This window comes from Musca domestica, unplaced genomic scaffold (assembly GCF_030504385.1).
Source record: "Musca domestica strain aabys unplaced genomic scaffold, Musca_domestica.polishedcontigs.V.1.1 22, whole genome shotgun sequence".
In the NCBI taxonomy this organism is placed as follows: domain Eukaryota; kingdom Metazoa; phylum Arthropoda; class Insecta; order Diptera; family Muscidae; genus Musca; species Musca domestica.
Window position 1 is genome coordinate 702,360 of NW_026712262.1, and position 19,014 is coordinate 721,373.

General features: G+C 37.0%; 1 protein-coding gene across 3 annotated transcripts in view; it reads right to left on the reverse strand.

Moving 5' to 3' along the window:
• LOC101899342 (probable serine/threonine-protein kinase DDB_G0282963) overlaps positions 1-19,014 on the reverse strand; it is a 548,840-nt gene that overhangs the window by 4,127 nt on the left and 525,699 nt on the right. For 2 of the 3 annotated variants that reach the window (XM_059122910.1, XM_059122911.1), the window contains 5 exons: positions 14,110-14,670; positions 13,017-14,042; positions 7,721-7,851; positions 3,364-4,131; positions 3,148-3,288 (listed from right to left, as the gene is read on the reverse strand). In XM_059122910.1, the coding sequence (XP_058978893.1) occupies positions 3,148-3,288; positions 3,364-4,131; positions 7,721-7,851; positions 13,017-14,042; positions 14,110-14,670 (2,627 nt within the window). The remainder of the gene's footprint in view (positions 1-3,147; positions 3,289-3,363; positions 4,132-7,720; positions 7,852-13,016; positions 14,043-14,109; positions 14,671-19,014) is intronic. The other variant, XM_059122912.1, reaches the window with a different exon arrangement.

Consider the following 19,014-nt stretch of genomic DNA (forward strand, 5'->3'; position numbering starts at 1 on the left):
ATCTTGATAAAATTTGGCAGAGATATTTCTGGGCGGGTACCAAATATCAATTTTATGGAGTGAATATTACTTATAAGTGGGATTTAAACACCAAATCGGATGAAACATTTATATGGAGGATATAGCAATATCTGAACCGATTTTCATTAAATTTGATGTAATTTCTTCAAGACTCAAGTCGGTCGGATGTGCCAAAATTCAGGTCATTTGGGCTGATATTGGCAATTTAGTGCACAATTAACACGAAATCGATATATATGGAAGCTATATCCAAATTTGAACCGATTCTCACTAATTTCAATAGGATTTGTCTTTGGGCCAAACAAATATTGTCTCGAAAATTTCATCTCAATCGGATAATAAATGCGACCTGCATTTTGTTCACAAGAATACATGGAAGGACGGATGGACTGACATGCATAAATCGATACAGAATGTGATTCTATGAAGATACTCAAAAATAACTATGAGTATATTTTTCTTCCTTCTTCATGTTGAAAACAAATGAACAAAGACATAATACCTTTACCACTATGCGGTGTAGGGTATAACGAGAAAGACCTATAGTCCCCGTGGCAACACTGATTCTGTTATCAATTCTGTCCGATCTATCTATTTTGGAAGTTAAATAACAAGTGACATTTATTGTCCGACTCAATTCATTTTTTGCCAAAAGACGAACTCTAAAAAAATTGATGATAATCGGTCGGTTTACTTCGTAATGTAAATAATTCTCGTTAACTTGGTGATGCTTGTCTCATATAGTGTTTGGTTTGCAGGGGCTTGCCTCAGACGAACCCAGGGTGAAGATGGAACCTGGCGTTTACCTCCCAACAGGGTAATTTACGAATCGATCGACTTTAGCCGTATAGATAAATTTCTTATGGCTAGCGCTCTAAAGTGCCTAGACAGAGCCGCATCAGTTGATAACAGGTTAGTAAGAGAAAGCCTTGAACATGAAACAGACATGGACAGGCTAGCTCGGGCCAATTATAGGCCACCGAGCAGTATACTAACGATGAATGAAGAGGGTCTTCTCTACAGAGAAGACCATCTCCTCTTCTATCATCGAAGGTTTGGGACGCTCGCGTTAGAAAACCCCGTCTATAAGGTATCGCAATAGCCGGTGTAGCATCCATTGTACATATTGTAAATAGTAGATTAGTTATTAGATTAAGTAGTTATAAGTAGTTTTAACTTTAGAAAATAAGTATTTTTAAGAGTAGATTTAATTAGTTGTAAGAATTAAAAATCAAAATGTTAGGGACTCCTTTTTTTAAACATCTTTTTTTATGAGATCATATTAATTATAATCATAATTATAAGTTTATAGATATATAAGTATATAGATAGGTATCAGCATGGCTGAGATCAAAAAGTGTAGTAATTAGATAAACTTAGAAAAATAAGAAATTATGCTAAGTAGATATAAGAACTATTGTTATCTCATAAGATATTTTTAAATTGTTTAATGAATTGATGGAAATAAATGAAAATGAAACGATCAGGGGCTTGCCTCAGAATAGTTTGTGATTTTAATTTATAGTAGGGATCCGTATTTGCAATCCAAGACTATATATCAAAACCAAGCTGAGATATGTGGATAAGTTCGAAAGAACTTACCGCACTTACCCAATCGCAGACCCTTGGTGGACAGAAATATCCTTCCGGAGAGCTACGGTTTTGTAGAGCACGAGTCGGATCCTAAAGCACAGACAAAGCCAGAAACTCTTCAGAGTAAACCGGCTTCTTTTCGGACCATAAGAAGATGTATTCCCAAATCTCTTCTGAGGGCCATACTCTAGTTTTGACTCTCTGGATCTCCTAGCGAGAAAGCAGTTTTTCAACTGAACTGTATTCACTCTGAGTACGGTATTCACTTTATATACTTTAATGACTTCAGAGTGAATACCATTCAGACCTGCTTGATAGATTTATTAATGCAGAGACACTCTCGTATATCGCTGTACCTCTCTCTCTCTCTCTCTCTCTAGATCATGAAGGTCTTTCCTAACATGCTTGGGCGGAAGTTGGTTTTTGTATTGTACGCGGCGTACAATTTTTCTCTTATCCTTTCACTCTCGGGGTGCTCTATAAATTGCCGGTTTGGGTCTCTTCTGATCTGTTACTTCTACGCCGTTAAATGATACATATATCCAATCATTATTTTTTCCAGAGTTCGAGAGCGACTTAACCGTTGGCCCCAAGTTACTCGAAGCGTAACTGACGTTGCAATGCTTCAGGTGTTCTAGACACTTTTTCCGCTTATATTTGCAAACTAACTTGTTTACTCCTTAACTTTGGGATTATTGGGGTTAGTACGACGAAGTTTATCTCACCCATTTGCTAATTCGGCTGCTTTTGCTTAGAAGTTAGATTTTATTTTAGATATTTGACCAACAGGTATGTAGCGAGCGCCTGCAGCTTTTATGATCTGCTACCTTAAAATCAGATGGGTTGGGCAATTACCTGAAGCTCCGGCATATTCTCTGTATTCTGGGGGAGTGAACGATCAACATGATGACTTACTGGGGTCTATATTGCTATACTCCTGTAACCGGTTCAAACCGGATCTGTTCCGGAAAAGCATCCACTCCATGCATCCTAGTATCTTACGAGGTGGATGGCAAGCGGAGCAGAACCATGGTGCGATGTTTGTCTCGATCCCGGTTCGGACCTCTTAGTACAAGTAATTTTGCTCCCACATCCAAACCCGAATGATAAGACAACGATTCTCCAATTCAACTTAGATTACCTTTAATCTTCAAATCATCAACTTTCTGAAGACTGACATCAACCAATATCCTAATTTCTTATTAACCCTCCCTCGTCGATGCTATAGAAATGCAATATGTTTCGAAAGGTTCCACAAAGCAGAAAAATATATCCCTGAATTTAAGTGGCAATGGCTTCAAATTAAGATATAGCTCGAAAATATTAGTTCTATCCAAATTCAAAGTTCAACCGCTCCAAAGCCGTAAAATGCATAGAATTGCCGTTATATCCGGTTTGGTGTATTTCCAATGTGCTTCGGATACAACGGATAATTTTCTGTCGGATCTGCTTGACTTTGGTCCTTTTCTATATTTTTCATCGCTACATCATTTATATACACTGATTTTTAAATAACAGGACAACTTTACTTACCTCACCAACAGAAGTGGCCAAAAGATTTACAATTTTCTCATGAGGTACTGCCACCACACTTTGGTTGTTAATTTCAATAATACGATGGCCCACTCTCACGCCACCTCTTTCAGCTATGCCGCCTCTTAATAAACTACAAATCTGCAAACAAAACAATACTCATTATATATAACATATTCTCTCAAATAAAACAACAGCCAGCCACTCGATACATACCACACCATTTTGTACACTGAAACCAAGCTGATATTTAGTTTCGGGTCTCTTGATTTTCACCTCCACCACGGGGGGACAGGGCACCACGGTGAATTTGACTACAGTCTGATTTTTGGTATTTTTGATATATGTCTGGCATGTGGACAGCGGCAAGCCGACCAAACTCAAGCCATTGATGGCAATCAGCTGATCGCCAATATTCAATTGGCCGCAACGAGCCGCTGCACCCGAGGACATTAGATTCGCTATAACCACCGTCGGCAGCATTGAGCCCCAACCCGACTCGACAATGACCACACCCAGTATCTCGCCCTTTGCCTTGGGCACCACCACCTCTTTTTGCAGTTCCTTCTTGGCAAAGATCTCCAATTCATCACCGAATATCTCTTGACTATTCAACACCTCCTGGTAGTCCATTTCCTTAACAAAACGATGATCTTCAATTCCATTCGCTTTAAGGAACTCCATGTAGGCCACCTGGAAGGCTTGCCCAATCGACTGGGCTATGAATTGGGCTTCGTCACTCTCGAAGACGTGACAAATCATTTTGGGTGTTCGATTCGGTTTGGGGGCATCATCGATGTCCTGAGGCACAAATCTGCGGCGGGCCATTAATACGACTAAATCTCCAATGTCGGCGATATAGGAAATTGTGCGCAGTGCATGATCCATCATGATCTCCTTGAGGTCGGTGTTCAGGACCATTATCTTTTCGGTGGATATGAATAGATCCACCTCGGTGCTGGGTTGTACATCGCCATCGGGAGCCTAAAATGGGTAAAGTTAAAAATTTTGATGAGATTTTTATAAAAAATGAACAGCTTTTTTTCAAAACAAAAATAAATATTAAAAGCGTATGCACAGTGACTTTGAACGGAAAATAAAAGGATATGCATACAAAGAAAATCAAAATATTCAAAAGAGCTTTAATCCCATTTCTATTTTTTTTTTTTTTGAATTAGACTGAAAATGGGGATTTTAATATTAGATACTTGAAATTTACTTACCAGAGCCTATACGTGTATGTGAACATATCAAGTGTATACGGGCCATAGATTTAGGGGTTCCAAGTTTTCATTGTCATTTTCAGAGATTTTCACAAAAGAGAGGATTAAAGAGAGATGTTTGTTTTAATTCTTTATAAATAAAACTTTACAAAAAAAGGAAAACTTTCATAAAGGAAAAAATCTACATTCGGAAGGGACTCGGTCTGGGCATATGTAGTTTTGTGTGACAAGTGTATTTACAACAGGTGTTAGGTTAAGGGGAGGAGTAATAACTGAGTTTTTAAAAAATGAAGGCGGGCTAAAAGTTTATAATGGAACCAATTTTTAAAGTAAGTCCTTAACAATTAATGGATTAATTTCTTCGATATAATATTAAAATTCCGCTACTTTAGAGACGAAGGGTCGTCCAGCCTCTCCCCTATGTCATTTTTTTACATATTTTATGTGAAATGGGTAATTTTTTCTAGTTACAAGATATCTCATGCAAAGAGTAGCCCCCACGCAAAATTTCGTACTCCTAAAATATGAAATTGCGAGCTCATCCATCCACCCCTTATAGATCGCTTCGTATTACTCGTCTATATATAACGAGTGAACCTAATGTAAAATTCTAAAGTCATAGCTCTTAACGATCGCTCCATCATCCATCCTGCCTTACCCCCTGGTAAACATTACCATCGTTCTCCACTAATAAACAAACGTTGTTTTTACAAAAACAACAATAAAGGGATTAAGCCTGACCATTTTGCAACAACAAAATACTACGGTATCCCAAATAAAAAAGCCAACACTGTTCTGTTGAACAATTTTGTATCTTCAAGACCTTTCCGTTTCCTCTACATACGAATTTCGAAAATAATTCAAAGATATAGCTCTGACTTATCGCTGTATAATAGCAACAATATTTTTCTGATATTTAATGCTGATTTGCAACCTTCATTTACGAATAACAAAATTGTTACCAGTTTCCTGTTTCGTAAAATGTAGCTGTTATGGGCCGCACAATTTAAATTTCAGTTGCAAATATTTTATGCAATTTTGACTTTTACGATCAGCTCCAATCAAGTTCAGTTCACAACAATATACAGGGTGAGATAAACAACTGTTACAAAGCCAAACGCCTTAATTTTTCATTTTTTTTTTAATTTAATTGAATGAGAGCAAAAATATGTCGGAAAAACATCAAACCTTAGAATAAGTTTAGATTTGTTCGAATTGGTCATCTTTCGCACGAATCATGACCTTCAAACGGCAAATGAAACCATCACACGCTGCCCGAATGGTTCTGCGGTATTTTGGCCCATTCCCGGCGAAGCGCTTGCTTGAGGTATATTTTAGTGCCTTGCTTTCAAAAATACTCCAGACTCAATAGTCCAAGGAATTGGTATCCGGAGATTTTGGTGACCATTGTGCACTGAATGATGAAGCGAGGAACCTCATTGTGTAACCATTCTTGGGTGGCGCGTGCGATGGTGCTGAGTCCTGTTGGAATGTCCACAGTCTATGGCCAAAATGTTTGCGTGCCCAAGGCTTTAATACACCCTCCAGAATTTTTTTCTTAAAGATCTTCGAAATTTGCAGAAGCCTTGTCTACCGTAAAGGTAGGTTGGTTTCGGAAATCGGCCTTTAAAGTTCGGACGCATCGGACTCAATGGACGGCTAAAATGCACCCACAAAGGTCCATTTCGAGAGTAGTTTTTGCAACCTTAGTTTTTATACCCTACACCACATAGTCTTTGTGCATTTGTTTGTAACATGGAGAAGGAAACGAGATAGACCCATAGTTACTTTTGAGAACCTTCATAGAATCACTTTCTGAGTCGATATATGCATGTCAGTCCGTCTGTCCGTCCGTCCGTCCGTCCATGTATTCTTGTGAACAAAATGTAGGTCGCATTTATTATCCGATTGAGATGAAATTTTCCAAACAATATTTTTTTGGCCCAAGGACGAACCCTATTGAAATTGATGAGAATCGGATCAAATTTAGATATAGCTCCCATATATATCTTCATCCGATTTCGGGTTAAATGTGCACCAAATATCCACTATCAGTCCAAATTACCTGAATTTTGGTACACCCAACCGAGTTCGGCCTAGAAGCAAGTATATCTAATTTGGAGAAAATCGGTTCAGATATAGCTATAGCTCCCATATATATCTTTCATCCGATTTGATCTTTAAGTCCCTCACATTCCTACTATGCACTCCACAACCGTGATATTTGGTACCAGGTATTAGAAGGAGCACAGAAATAGCTGTTTTAAATTTTATCGAAATCGGTTCAGATTTGGATATAGCTCCCATATATATCTTCATCCGATTTCGGGTTAATTGACCACCAAATGGCCAATATCAGCCCAAATGGACTGAATTTTAGTACATCGGACCAAATTCAGCCTAGAAGCAAGTATATCAAATTTAGTGAAAATCGGTTCAGATATAGATATAGCAACCATATATATGTTTCATCCGATTTAGAGTTTTAGTCCCACACATTCGTAATATTCACTCCACAACCGTGATATTTGGTACCAGGTATTAGATGGAGCACAGGAATAGCTGTTTTAAATTTTATCGAAATCGGTTCAGATTTGGATATAGCTCTCATATATATCTTCATCCGATTTCGGGTTAAATGTGCACTAAATGGTCAATATCAGCCCAAATCACCAGTCTAGAAGATAATACGTAAAATTTGGAGAAACCCGGTTCAGAGATAGCTATAGTTCGTAAAATGCACGATAGAATTAGATAGATTTTGATTTTGTACCAAATATCTCATAGAGCTCTGAAATGCCCTGCATAAACCTTTTTACGAGAGCTCTACTAAATATGCATAGTGGTGTAGGGTATCATATAGTCGGCCCCGCCCGACTTTTGAGCTTTCCTTACTGGTTATTTCCGGCTAAGTTTAAGACTAAGGGCCTCTGATAAAGACAGGTCTGCGTTTGGGTTCATTTAAATGGTCCATATAAAATATATAGTAACAATTTTTATGTCACATAAAAAATTACGAACTTTAGCGAGGCAAGGCAAGGTTTTATCTAGGTTCAATATTAAAATTAATATATATTTTTGTTAGTATAAAAAATATGGTAGCCAGTTCTTCTTATCTGTATGAAATTAATAAACAAATTATTTATTTTATATTTTAAAAATAATATTAGCCCAATAATATTTAATTTTCTACAAAAATAAAAACACAAAAAAAGTCGTAATGAAGGTGAAAGAAATATGGAATTTCTTAAGCAACAAATGAAATGAACTTCATTCGAACAACACTCGATTCTAGAAATGTTTACATACACACACACGCGCACATGTATGTATACAGAGAAAATACCAACCTTTATCCTTGAGACTGCTTCCTCGGCTTGCATCATACGTGTGGATTTTGTGGGTTGACCCTCGCATACCAATTGGGTAGAGCCGAGATATTTGGCTCGGAATAGGACACCTTCGATTAGCACTGCACCGCCTTTAGGTTCAGATTTGAAACGTAGTTTGGGTGGGGTTAAAGGGTGCCACAAAGAGAGGGAGAGAGATAATAAAAAAGTTAGTAATTTTGTTTTTGTGTTGAGCGCTTGTGTGTTGGGGGTGAAAAGACATTGAAAACCAAAGAAAACTCAAATTACTACAAATGAAAAATGTTTTAGTTTTAGTTTTTCTTCAATGGTTTTGAATACAACTTGAACTAGTGACTACAACTGAAGAGAGGTACAAAGGTTTTAAAATAACCAAAAAAAGAACCACAAACTAATGAAATGTAATGTCGTTGTTGTTGTATGGAGTTTTGTGTTTGTTTTGTTTTTTTTTATAAAAAAGAATTTGTAGCTTACAAAGTATAAACGAACGAACGAACGAACGTAGACATCGAGATGGAGAGTTAAGCGATTACACATTTAATTGTTTTGATTAAATATTTGATTGGTTTGGAACGCAAAACGGAACGTAACGGAATGCATGCAAAAGTAAATATATTCCATAAAGAAAAAAACAACATATTATTTGCAAATTAGTTCACATATTTTATCTAAAGTTTTTGGTTTTTTGGTATGGAGGTACAAATATTACTGTAGAGGTTGCAATCGAACATGAGGTTTGAAATGAACACATTTAGTCACATAACTGCATTTTTTGTATTGTTAATTGGATTAATAAGGTATCATTCACACCGCATTGTTCCTGGTTCGATGTCCATTACAAACATGTTCGATAGCCCTCATTGCATTGCATTGTATATGAAGTATACAACAATCTTCAAATATATAATTCGAAATACTATTCATCTATAATATTGCAAATTATAATTTGAAACAACATCTAAAATGATTTTTTTACTTTATAAACGCTATGGACAAAGCAAAAGTTAATGGAAAATTGGAAATTGGGGGACTTTGACGCCTAGGTTGACCAAATCAAATTAAAAAGTATCAGTCGTTTCGTTTGATTCGATGATTTAAATATATGTTGACTTCAGATGATTATTCAAATTGTTGACCCGATATGCCGTAGGTTCCGATGGAATATTGACCAGTTCATATCAGACCAAAATAAATAGGACATAAACATTGCGACCTGTGAGGTATGGGCTATATTGACTACTTCCTTCACTTTATATGAGATATGTGATCATTTTTATAAATGTGAAAATGAGCCTAATTGATGAGCATTGGTGGTTTTTTCCGAAACCTAGGTATTCCCTGCCTTACCCCCTGGTAAACATTACCATCGTTCTTCACTAATAAACAAACGTTGTTTTATAAAGACTGACCATTTTGCAACAACAAAATACCATGGTATCCCGAACAAACTAGTCAACACTGTTCAAGTATTGAAAATGGTTACCCTTTGGGAGTAAGGTACCAGAAGGTGTTCGCAGATACAGAGAGAGATAAAAAACTACAACAAAGTCAAACGCCATAATTTTTAATTTTATTTTTTAAATGTCTTTGAATAAAACAATAGCATCATATTTTAGAATAAGTTTATATTTGTTCGAATTGGTCACCTTTGGCACGAATTATGGCCTTCAAACGGCCAATGAAACCTTCACATGCTCCAGAATGTTGTTCTGCGGTATTTTGGCCCATTCCCGGCGAAGCGCTTGCTTGAGGTGACCGTCTTGAACCTTACGTGGGGAAGAAACCAGAAAAAATGGTCAGATCCCTCCTATTATTATAACAGATCTTGTATTGGTGGAAATATTGAGATGTGCCAAGTCCGAATGGAATCGGATGTTAATTTCACCTGATATGAGTTTTATGGATGTTCAAAATGTTGGCACTTTGTGGGAAGGTACAAGAGGGAAAAGACCGATATGTCCCATCTTTACAGCAGATCTTGTATTAGTAGAAAGAATGGGATGTGTGAAATATGAAGAGAACTGGATGTTTATTCCACTTTCTTTCAGCATTTTATTTTTCAACCTATGAACTCTATGTGGGACGGTACTAGAAGAAATTGAAATTGTGTTGATGGAAATATTGAGATGTACAAAGTCTGAAGTGTTTCGGATGGTAATTTTACTTTTTATGAGCTTCATGGATATTCAAAATTTTTATCCTTTTTGGGGGAAGTACTAGAAGAAATGGTCCAACCTCTACCGTCTTTAAAACAAGTCTTGTGTTGATGGAAATTTTGAGATTTGCCAAATCTGAATGGATTCGGATGTTAATTTTGCGTTTTATCAGCTTTATGGATATTCAACATTTTAACCCTTTGTTGGGGAGGTACCAGAAGGAGTGTACCGATATATCTTCATCTTCACAGCAGATCTTGTGTTAGTAGAAATAATGGGATGTGTTAAATATGAAGAGAACCTGATGCTTATTTCGAATTTTGTGCTTGTTTTGGCTATTTAAAACGTTGACCCTTTGTGGGGGAGGAACCAGAAGGAATTGCCCAATCTTTGCCATCTTTATAATCAGATTTTGTGTTAATAAAAATATTGTGATCTGTGTAGTTTGGACTCTTATATCAGATTTTATAAGAGTTTTAATTATTCCAAATTTGACATTGAAGTACTCGATGGAGTGGACCGATATTGTCCATTTTCGCACCTGACCTAGCACTGATATAAATATTAGAATTTGGAAAATTGGAGCAAAATGGGATTATCCTTTTTGTGCACTAAAATATTTTATTTTAAATTTCGACCGTTTGTGGGGGAGTTACCAGAAGGAGTGGACCGATATTGCCCATCTTCGACTCGATCTAATTTTGATTATAACATTACGATGTACCTAGTTTGGGATAAATCGGATACGCCCTTCGAGAATTATAGTACGCATCAGCCAGCCAGACAAACAGGCGGACGGACATCGCAAAATCGACTCCAAATGTCCTGAAACGGATTCGGCCAAAAGAGACCTAGACCGTTATTTCGAATATATACCCTCTTTAGTCATATGGCTGATGGTATAAAAATTTCGTCGTAAAACGCTGTTTAAATGAAAATCGTTATATGGGGGATATACGAAGACATGGACCTGTATAGATAATTTTCCCTCATATGTTGAAGTACGAGTATCCATTAAGATCTTCCAATGCGAAATTCAAAACAATCCCTGTCTATAATGTCGCAAAAATCATAATAAGTAAAAAAGGAGTAACTTCGGTCTGAATACCCTTCATCATTTGCCACAAATTTGGAAATTATATAAAAAATAAAGTCCGTTAAAAATTCTGTTAAAATCGTAAAAATACCGAATATAGCCGTTATATTGGGATTTGTGCGAAGACGTTGACCTGATAGCGTAACTTTTGTCATAAGCCATTAAAATATTCAAATACGAAACATGAAAAAAATCCGGTAAATATTATCCGGGGCTATGCGAAGACCTGGACCTGCATACACAATTTTCTGTCACAGGCTGTAGTACCTATTAGGAACGAAATTTCAATTTCAAATGTCCCGTGGTATGTGGGTTATACGATATAGTGGACCTATATAGACATTTCTCTTCCAGGAGGAAAAGTGCTTAGGACAAACTTCTAGTATGAATTTTTAGACAATTCTATTGAAAAATTTAGTTAAAATCAGCTAAAAGGTAGGTACCGCTATATGGGGGACGACGAACGGACGCACAGGGCTAAATCGTCTTAAATGATTCCATTACATTTCTGCAAGAACTTCTCACTCTTTCAGACGTCACTGAGAGCGTTCCTAATAATAAATGCAGGCAGACCAAGATCGAGTTGGACATAAAAACTCCTACAAGTTTAATGGCAACTGCAGTGTATTAAGGCTTCGGAAATGTTACAGAATATGACGGGATGTGCAAGCAGTGCAGTAGCGGTCTTTGTTGACAACACAGTTGCTCTTGAGGCCATTTTCTATAAAATCAAGGTTGGTAAGGAATGCAGATTTGCCTCAGGCACTTTTGGCAGAAACGTTAATTTATGTTGGGTACCAGGGCACTGTCGAATTGTGGGTAAAATAATAGTGGATTAGTGGGCATGGTGTGACTCTAGGGCGACTATATTAGGTCTGTTTCGGGAGGAAAACTTGATTGCGTACCAAAGTCGGTTTATCAGATTGGCGACAATTCTCTTTGATTTGTTTTTATTTATAGCTGTGTGTTGCGAAAATACACATACATACAAAGACAACAACGGCTTGATCAAAGAGTACTCGGCAGGAGTGGAATTTTCTCGATATCTTGTTGAGATGAAAATAGCACCAGCGGAAATTACTTCCCACTTACGCAAAAGATTCACGACTAAACAAGTGAAAAAACATTTAACGTCGACTGGGCCGAATTTTTAATACTATCAACCATTCGGAAAGTAGTCAAAATAGAGGCGGCTATTTCCCTCCTCTTCCACACTTCTGGAAATATTAGGAACCCATGGATTTTAGGCATATGTTGTCTTCGGCAATAACCCCGATAAAAATATGAGGAATATTTTGGCTGCAAATGTTAACCCTCAAGCGAGTCAACAAAGTGGTATGTTTGGTCCCTTTTTAAATATGGCTAAAAACTAACTTAAAACGGGATTGTAGCAAGTCGAAATATCCTACAAGAAATATTTATAAAATTCTACTATAGGACCTAGAAGATGTCAGAAGTCTAAATCTTATTCAAACGCCTGGAAATCATAAATATTAAAAACACATTTTAGGGTAAAAGTCGTACTTTTTGTGAGTTTGTCCACAAATCTTCAATAAAGCGTAATTTTAGAAGGATGACCTGAAGGATGATCTTTTTCTTAATTTTTAGAGTTAATATTCGTCTATTTTATGGATGGATTAAGTTTTTTTTCTTTTATACGTTCAATTCAAATTCTGTATCCTTATATCTTCAGGTTGCGCACAAGGGACCATTGGCTTTCAAGATAAAAGTTTTAAATCGATGGCGCATCCAACACCTAACCGTTTGGCTTTTCCCCCTCTGTATACCTAAATTCTCAAAGAATTTGTTTCCAACATTTTCCATTAACTGTTTTGCTTCATCACAACTACAAATAAAATACATATTTGTTCTCAAATACACTATCTATCTCTCTCTATGTATATATATGTATAATAAATATATGTATAGTTAAGATATATTTTGATAATTGGTACTAAAATTGGTTTTACGACTTTTCAAACGACAACACCGAATGTTTGCCACGAAGATAAACCCAACAATTTACCTTCTTTGTTCTTACTCTTTTTAACTTTTTTCTCGCCTGTGGTACTGCCCGTCGAACCGACACTGCTGCCAGTGCCTCCAGCATTGCCCGTTCCGCTGTTGACAATGTTGCCGCTTGCCGTGCTGCTGTTGCCACTTGTCGCCTGGCCACCACCCAGACCATTGTCAATGTCCTTTTTCATGCAACCGGAACCTTCTGAACCGCCCGGCGAACCCAGAGTCAGGCCACAATCCTGAATGTCGATTGATTTGATGGGCGATTTGTCGCTGTGTTCCGGCGATGACATGGAACCGCCAATGTCCAGCAATTTGTTGGAGGAGTTTTTCGGCGGTACTGGCGGTGGGATTTCCGGTGTTGAGGATAGCAAGGCATTGTAACCGTTACGTGTTTTGGTGCTTGGCACCTGTTTGGGAGAGATTTTCGAGAGCAGAGATCTGGCCGGTTTGCGATCCCATGTCTTGTTTTCATCGTAATAGCCCTGGTCATCGAGACGCTGATGGCCCAGTAGGCGATCGGTCTCCAGGTCGGTGTCCACATCATCTTCATCGGCACTTAGATTTTTTGAGTGATTAGCCGAGGGCGATTCGAGCAAACCCTTTTGAGAGCTCACCTCCAGGTGGCGTGTCAACCAGACTGGAGAGTTCATCACAGGCGATGGAGAACGTGCCGGTGCATTACGTTCTGGCAATGGTGGTGGCTGTTGTTGTTGCTGCTGCTGCTGCGGCGGCTGCGGTTGTGCTGTACGTTTTATACTTTGAGCTGCTTGTTGGGTCGGCGAGGTATTCGATTGCATTGCAACACCACCACTGCTGCTGCTGCTGCCATTGTTCAAGGCCGATGTTGTTGTGGTGGTGTTGGTGTTGCTAGTGTTGTTGGCCTTGGTAGGGGAACCACCTGAACGCACATCCCTATATGGTGTGGGTTGTAAAATATCTGGCTCCGCCGACAGAACATTGGGTTTGCGATGTGGAGCCGGAGCTGGGGGTGGTGGTGTCATTTGCACCATGTCATTGCGATGGAAAACACCTGGAATAAAGGATTAATTAAAAAAATATTATTTTCAATATCATTCTTATTCCCCCCACAAACTTACTTATCGAATAAAGCGAATCAAGATCCGGATCAATGTTCTTGAACACCTTATTATTGCTTATGCCATTGGGACTTTGTCCAATTATCTCCCGTTCTCTGCTATCACGGATTTCATTCTTGGTTCGCAGCGTGGTTGTTGTAATCGCTGACGTCTCTCGCATACCCTCATCCACCATCAGACCATTGATGGGACTATCATTCTTACGCAAATACGAATCGTGTAATAGATTTGGCGACATTGACGAGTTACGTTTGTCATTGACAACACTGCCGCCTCCACTGATGCCATCTGTTGTCGAAATTGTTGTATTATTCATGCTATTAATGCTGTTGTTGGTCGAAACTCGTTTCATGTCCATCAACATGGAAATGCCTCCGCCGAGCGGAGTGTGATGAATACCGGAATTCTGTTGATTCAATAAATTATTTTGGTTATTGTTTTCCGTGTCGGATGTATGACCCGATGATAGACCATCCTCCAGCACCGGCATGCTGGATGCATAGTATTTAGCATAGTTCGAACATGATGTCGAGACGCCACCATTCATTTCACCCGAGAGACCTGAAAATGGGAAAGAGAGAGAGAGAGAGAGAGAGGGAGAGAGAAAGGGAAATAAATAAAATGTTATAAGAGATTATAATTTGGAATAATTTTGTGGCAGGGAGATTTTATATGGACTTAATATAGAGTTCGTATTGAAAACAAAATGAAAAATCGGAACGGATAAGCTCTGAAGAGATCGAAATAAAATTGAGATAGCAATTATCGATATCTATATCAGGGCTAGCCAACCAATATTGAAAGAGTAACTCTTTGCGAATTCGGAAATAATGAAATCATTCGAACTGACTTCCGACTTCATTGAAAGCTGATGATTTGCGGCCTGTCTGTAGAGCAAATTTGTGGCTGGTAAAGAAGCGAATAGCTTTGGTGGTGAGTTTATTGATCAATGGTGAGTTTTATATGGCTGAAGCTAAAATCGTGAAATTTTGGGTGAGGGTCACTCTTGGTCCGAAGGTGTCAGAAAAGGCTCTGTTTTGTACTAGAACGGTACGAAAAATATTAAAAGGTACTAAATATGATACCCTTGGTATTATAACTTTATGGAAAGTACTAAAATGTACTATATTTGGTACCATTTTATATCATGTGAACGTTTAGAGTTAAAAGCTTGATGTCGACGACGAAAAGTACTAAACTACTACTAAATTTAGTACAATTTGAGTTTGGAGGAAAGGAAGGAGTTAGATTCCTAAAATTTGAAATTCACATTACTGGTTTGAAATATGGGAAAATTTTTCGAAATTTGTACTTATGTACACGAAAAGTACTAAATTTGGAAGAATATCGATTTGATTGAACCGATAAATCAAATCAAGGTTGGAAAGTAAGTTTGATATTTGAAGGTAGTTTTGGCTACGTGTACTAAGTGAGGCAACTGTACTAAATGGCACTAAATTTGGAACAGTTTGAGTTGAATGGATGAAGCTGGAATTTTGAAATTTTGTATTGGTTTCCCTGTTGGTGGTAGGTTTGTGATAAAGAGGTTATTTGAAAATTGCTCTACAAATGAACGAAAAGAACTAAATAGTACTTTATTTGGTACAATTTGGTATTGGGTGAACGAATAGTGTTTGAAATCCGAAAATTGGTATTATTATTATTATTATTATTATTATTTTTAAATGTGGAACAGTTTGGTTTAGGGTGAACAGATGAAGCTGACATTTATAAATTTTATGGGGATAGGTATGCGACTAAATAGTACTATATTTGGTACAATTTTGTATTAGGAGACAAGATAGGGTTTAAAATCTAAAATTTTAATTTATTGGGGTCGCTGTACATGTGGTTTCGGAAATGTATTCTATAATTTTACGATAAGTACAGAATGGTACAATATTTGGCATTCGGTAAAGGGAAAGAGAAAAAAATCTGATATGTGACTTAATATTGCTGATGGTATCTGTGTTTGAGATTTGGTCAAAATGCGTCATATATTTGTACAAAAAGTATTAAATAGTACTAAATTTGGTATTGGGGGAAGGGTCTATCCCTTGAATCCTCAGATTTCATATTGAGCTCACTGTCGGTACCTGGGATTGAGATATGGAGTTGGTTTTGGAAATGGTACTAATTTTTGTATTGGGTAGAGCTGAAATCCTGAAATTTTATACAGATGTCGCTGTTGGTGTCTGTGTTTTAAATATGTAGCTGGTTTTAGAAATGTGTGCTATAATTAATCGAAAGGTACTAAATTTGGTGTTGGGTGAAGGGATATAACTGATATAATGAAATTTAATATGGATGTCACTGTCTAGAATAAAGATTCAGAACTGTTTTGCAGATGAGTACTAAAAATATACGAAAGGTACCAAATTTGATTTTAGGTGAAGGGATAGAGCTGGAATCCCGAAAATAAGGTGTTGAGGTCTATGTTGATATCTGGAGGTGGTTTTGGAAATGTATACTCAAATTGAATGAAAAGTACTAGATGGTACTAATTTTGGATCTTTGAATGAAAGAATAAAGCTGAAATCTTTAAATTTAATATGGATGTCACTGTTGGTGACTGAGGTTGAGAGAAGGAACTGGATTTGGATATGTGTACTATAATTGTACTAAATTTGACAATGGAGGAAATTAAGGAACTGAAGCCGTGAAAATTTATATTGCGATAACTCTTGGTGTCTAGGATTAAGATATGGAACGGGTTTGCAAATGGGTACTAAAACTATATGAAAAGTACGAAATAGTACTATATTTGGTATTGGGTGAAGGGATAAAGCTGGAATCCCGAATTTTGGTATGGATGTCACTGTTGGTATCTGGTGCTGAGATCTTTGAAAATTCTGTAATTTGATATTGTGGTCACTGTTTTCTGAGCTTACATATGGAGACGTTGAAATAGTTTTGAACAGAAAAAATGAATGTGGGTCAATTGTGCAATGGTTTTGTTACTATCCTCCTCGGTTAACTCCAAAATAAAGAATTTTAGAAACATTTTTGGTGTAAAAGGTTTAAATTTTCCGAAAAAGAAAAAAACTTGAATAATATATAAAACCTTGAAAGTCTGAAAATGAAGCACGATGTAAGTTTGAACAAAAAATGTTTGCCAAACTTAACAAATTGTGCATTTTGAGTACTAAAAAGGCCTAACACGAACTGTTAGAATGCATGTAGAATGAATGAATCTGAATCTCTGACGAAGTAGCGGACACTTTATAGTTTCATTAATAAAAGTCTAAAGAACAAATGTTCCAGCCCGAGAACGTTTCAAGTTCCATCTCAACAACCATCATTTATAAGATTCCCAGAATCAATTTTCAACACAGATATTGTTTTAATTACCATATGAAAGCTGAAGGATTTTAACCTTAGTCTTTAGAATAAAAACTTTCCAATATTTTTACTCTACAATTCATTGACGCTTTCACCTTAAATTTAGGTTAATTGCAATAGCAAAAAAAAAAAAAAAATGACAATACTCCCCTAACTAACCTCCCATGAGCCCCAATCACAATTGTGCAGCAGCCAGCGACCGAATGTCAATGAAATGGAAATCCTTTCTCAATCTTTCAACCGATTGGTCAATTAAACGTTACACTCCAATTGCGGCTACTGGTCATTGACAATCTATCATTTAAGCAATTTCGTTTCTTCATCTCTGCTCTTTGCTTTGTTTTTGACACTTAATTAAATTCTAACTTTCGATTTGTGTGCTTTCTTCGGTTTCACTTTCTTCGTTTAGTTTTGGGAATATTCCCGCACTCCACTTGAGCGGCCATTAAATCCTTGACAGACATTAAGATTTCGGGCCACAGCAATTCAACCCTTTTCTGCAACAACTTTTGGCCACAGTTATTGTAAAGTTAAATAGTTTTGAGGATGGCAAACAAAAAAAGATCGAAATGTTTAAAGAAAATAAATAAACAGTTCGATGACAACGGAAGGCAGAAATGTTTGAGAGAAGTTGAAGAATTTCAATAAAAAAATTGAGGTTTTGTGCAAGAAATTGGTTGAAAAAGCTGAATTTAAGACATGGAGATATTTTTTTCAAATACCACAAATATTGAATTTATTTTCCGTATAAATAACGTATGTTTGTCGTTGCGGTTACACCATCAATAAATTAAGCATACTTTTAGGCGTATAATTTATTAATTCAACCAATGCATATTAAGCTACACATTTCGTTTAACGGCGATGCTACATTATAGTAACGCCTCAAACCACGACATTGGCTGGGAATTACCTTCCACAAACAATTAAGAATTTGTATTCCTTAATTTTTCAAAATGGTAAAATCAAAATCGATTTTCGCATATTTAGGCACAATAAACGGGCAAAGATGTATATGGAGCTATATTTAATTTTTTCCGATTTCCATAATGAAATTAGACCTCTATAGTGCTTATAAAAATATATTGACATGCATAAATCGACTTAAAATGTGATTCCATGGAGATGATCAAAAGGAACTATGGGTCTATTTCCGACAAATGCACATAAAAATAACACCCTGCATTACAGTGTGGTGTAGGGTAGTCAAAAATATTTCTTCAAAACGGGGGTTTTTGAATGAAAACATCCACAGCTTTAACAGAATTGTCTACGTATTTCTGTAATACCAGAAAGTGCCCAGTACTTCGTCAGCGAAAAGTTAACCCGATTGAGGAGGATATTAGTAAAACCATTGAAAATGGAGTCACATCTAATTTTTCTGTCAAAAACTATTTCAACCTCGCATAGATTAACTCTAGAAACCAAAAGTGACCTAAACATCAATTTTCAGAATTGCCTCACACAATACCAAATTTAGTACCATTAAGTACACATATCCAAAGCAATCTACATCTCTCCATCCTAGAGGCCAACAGTGATCCAAAACAAGTGATCGAACAA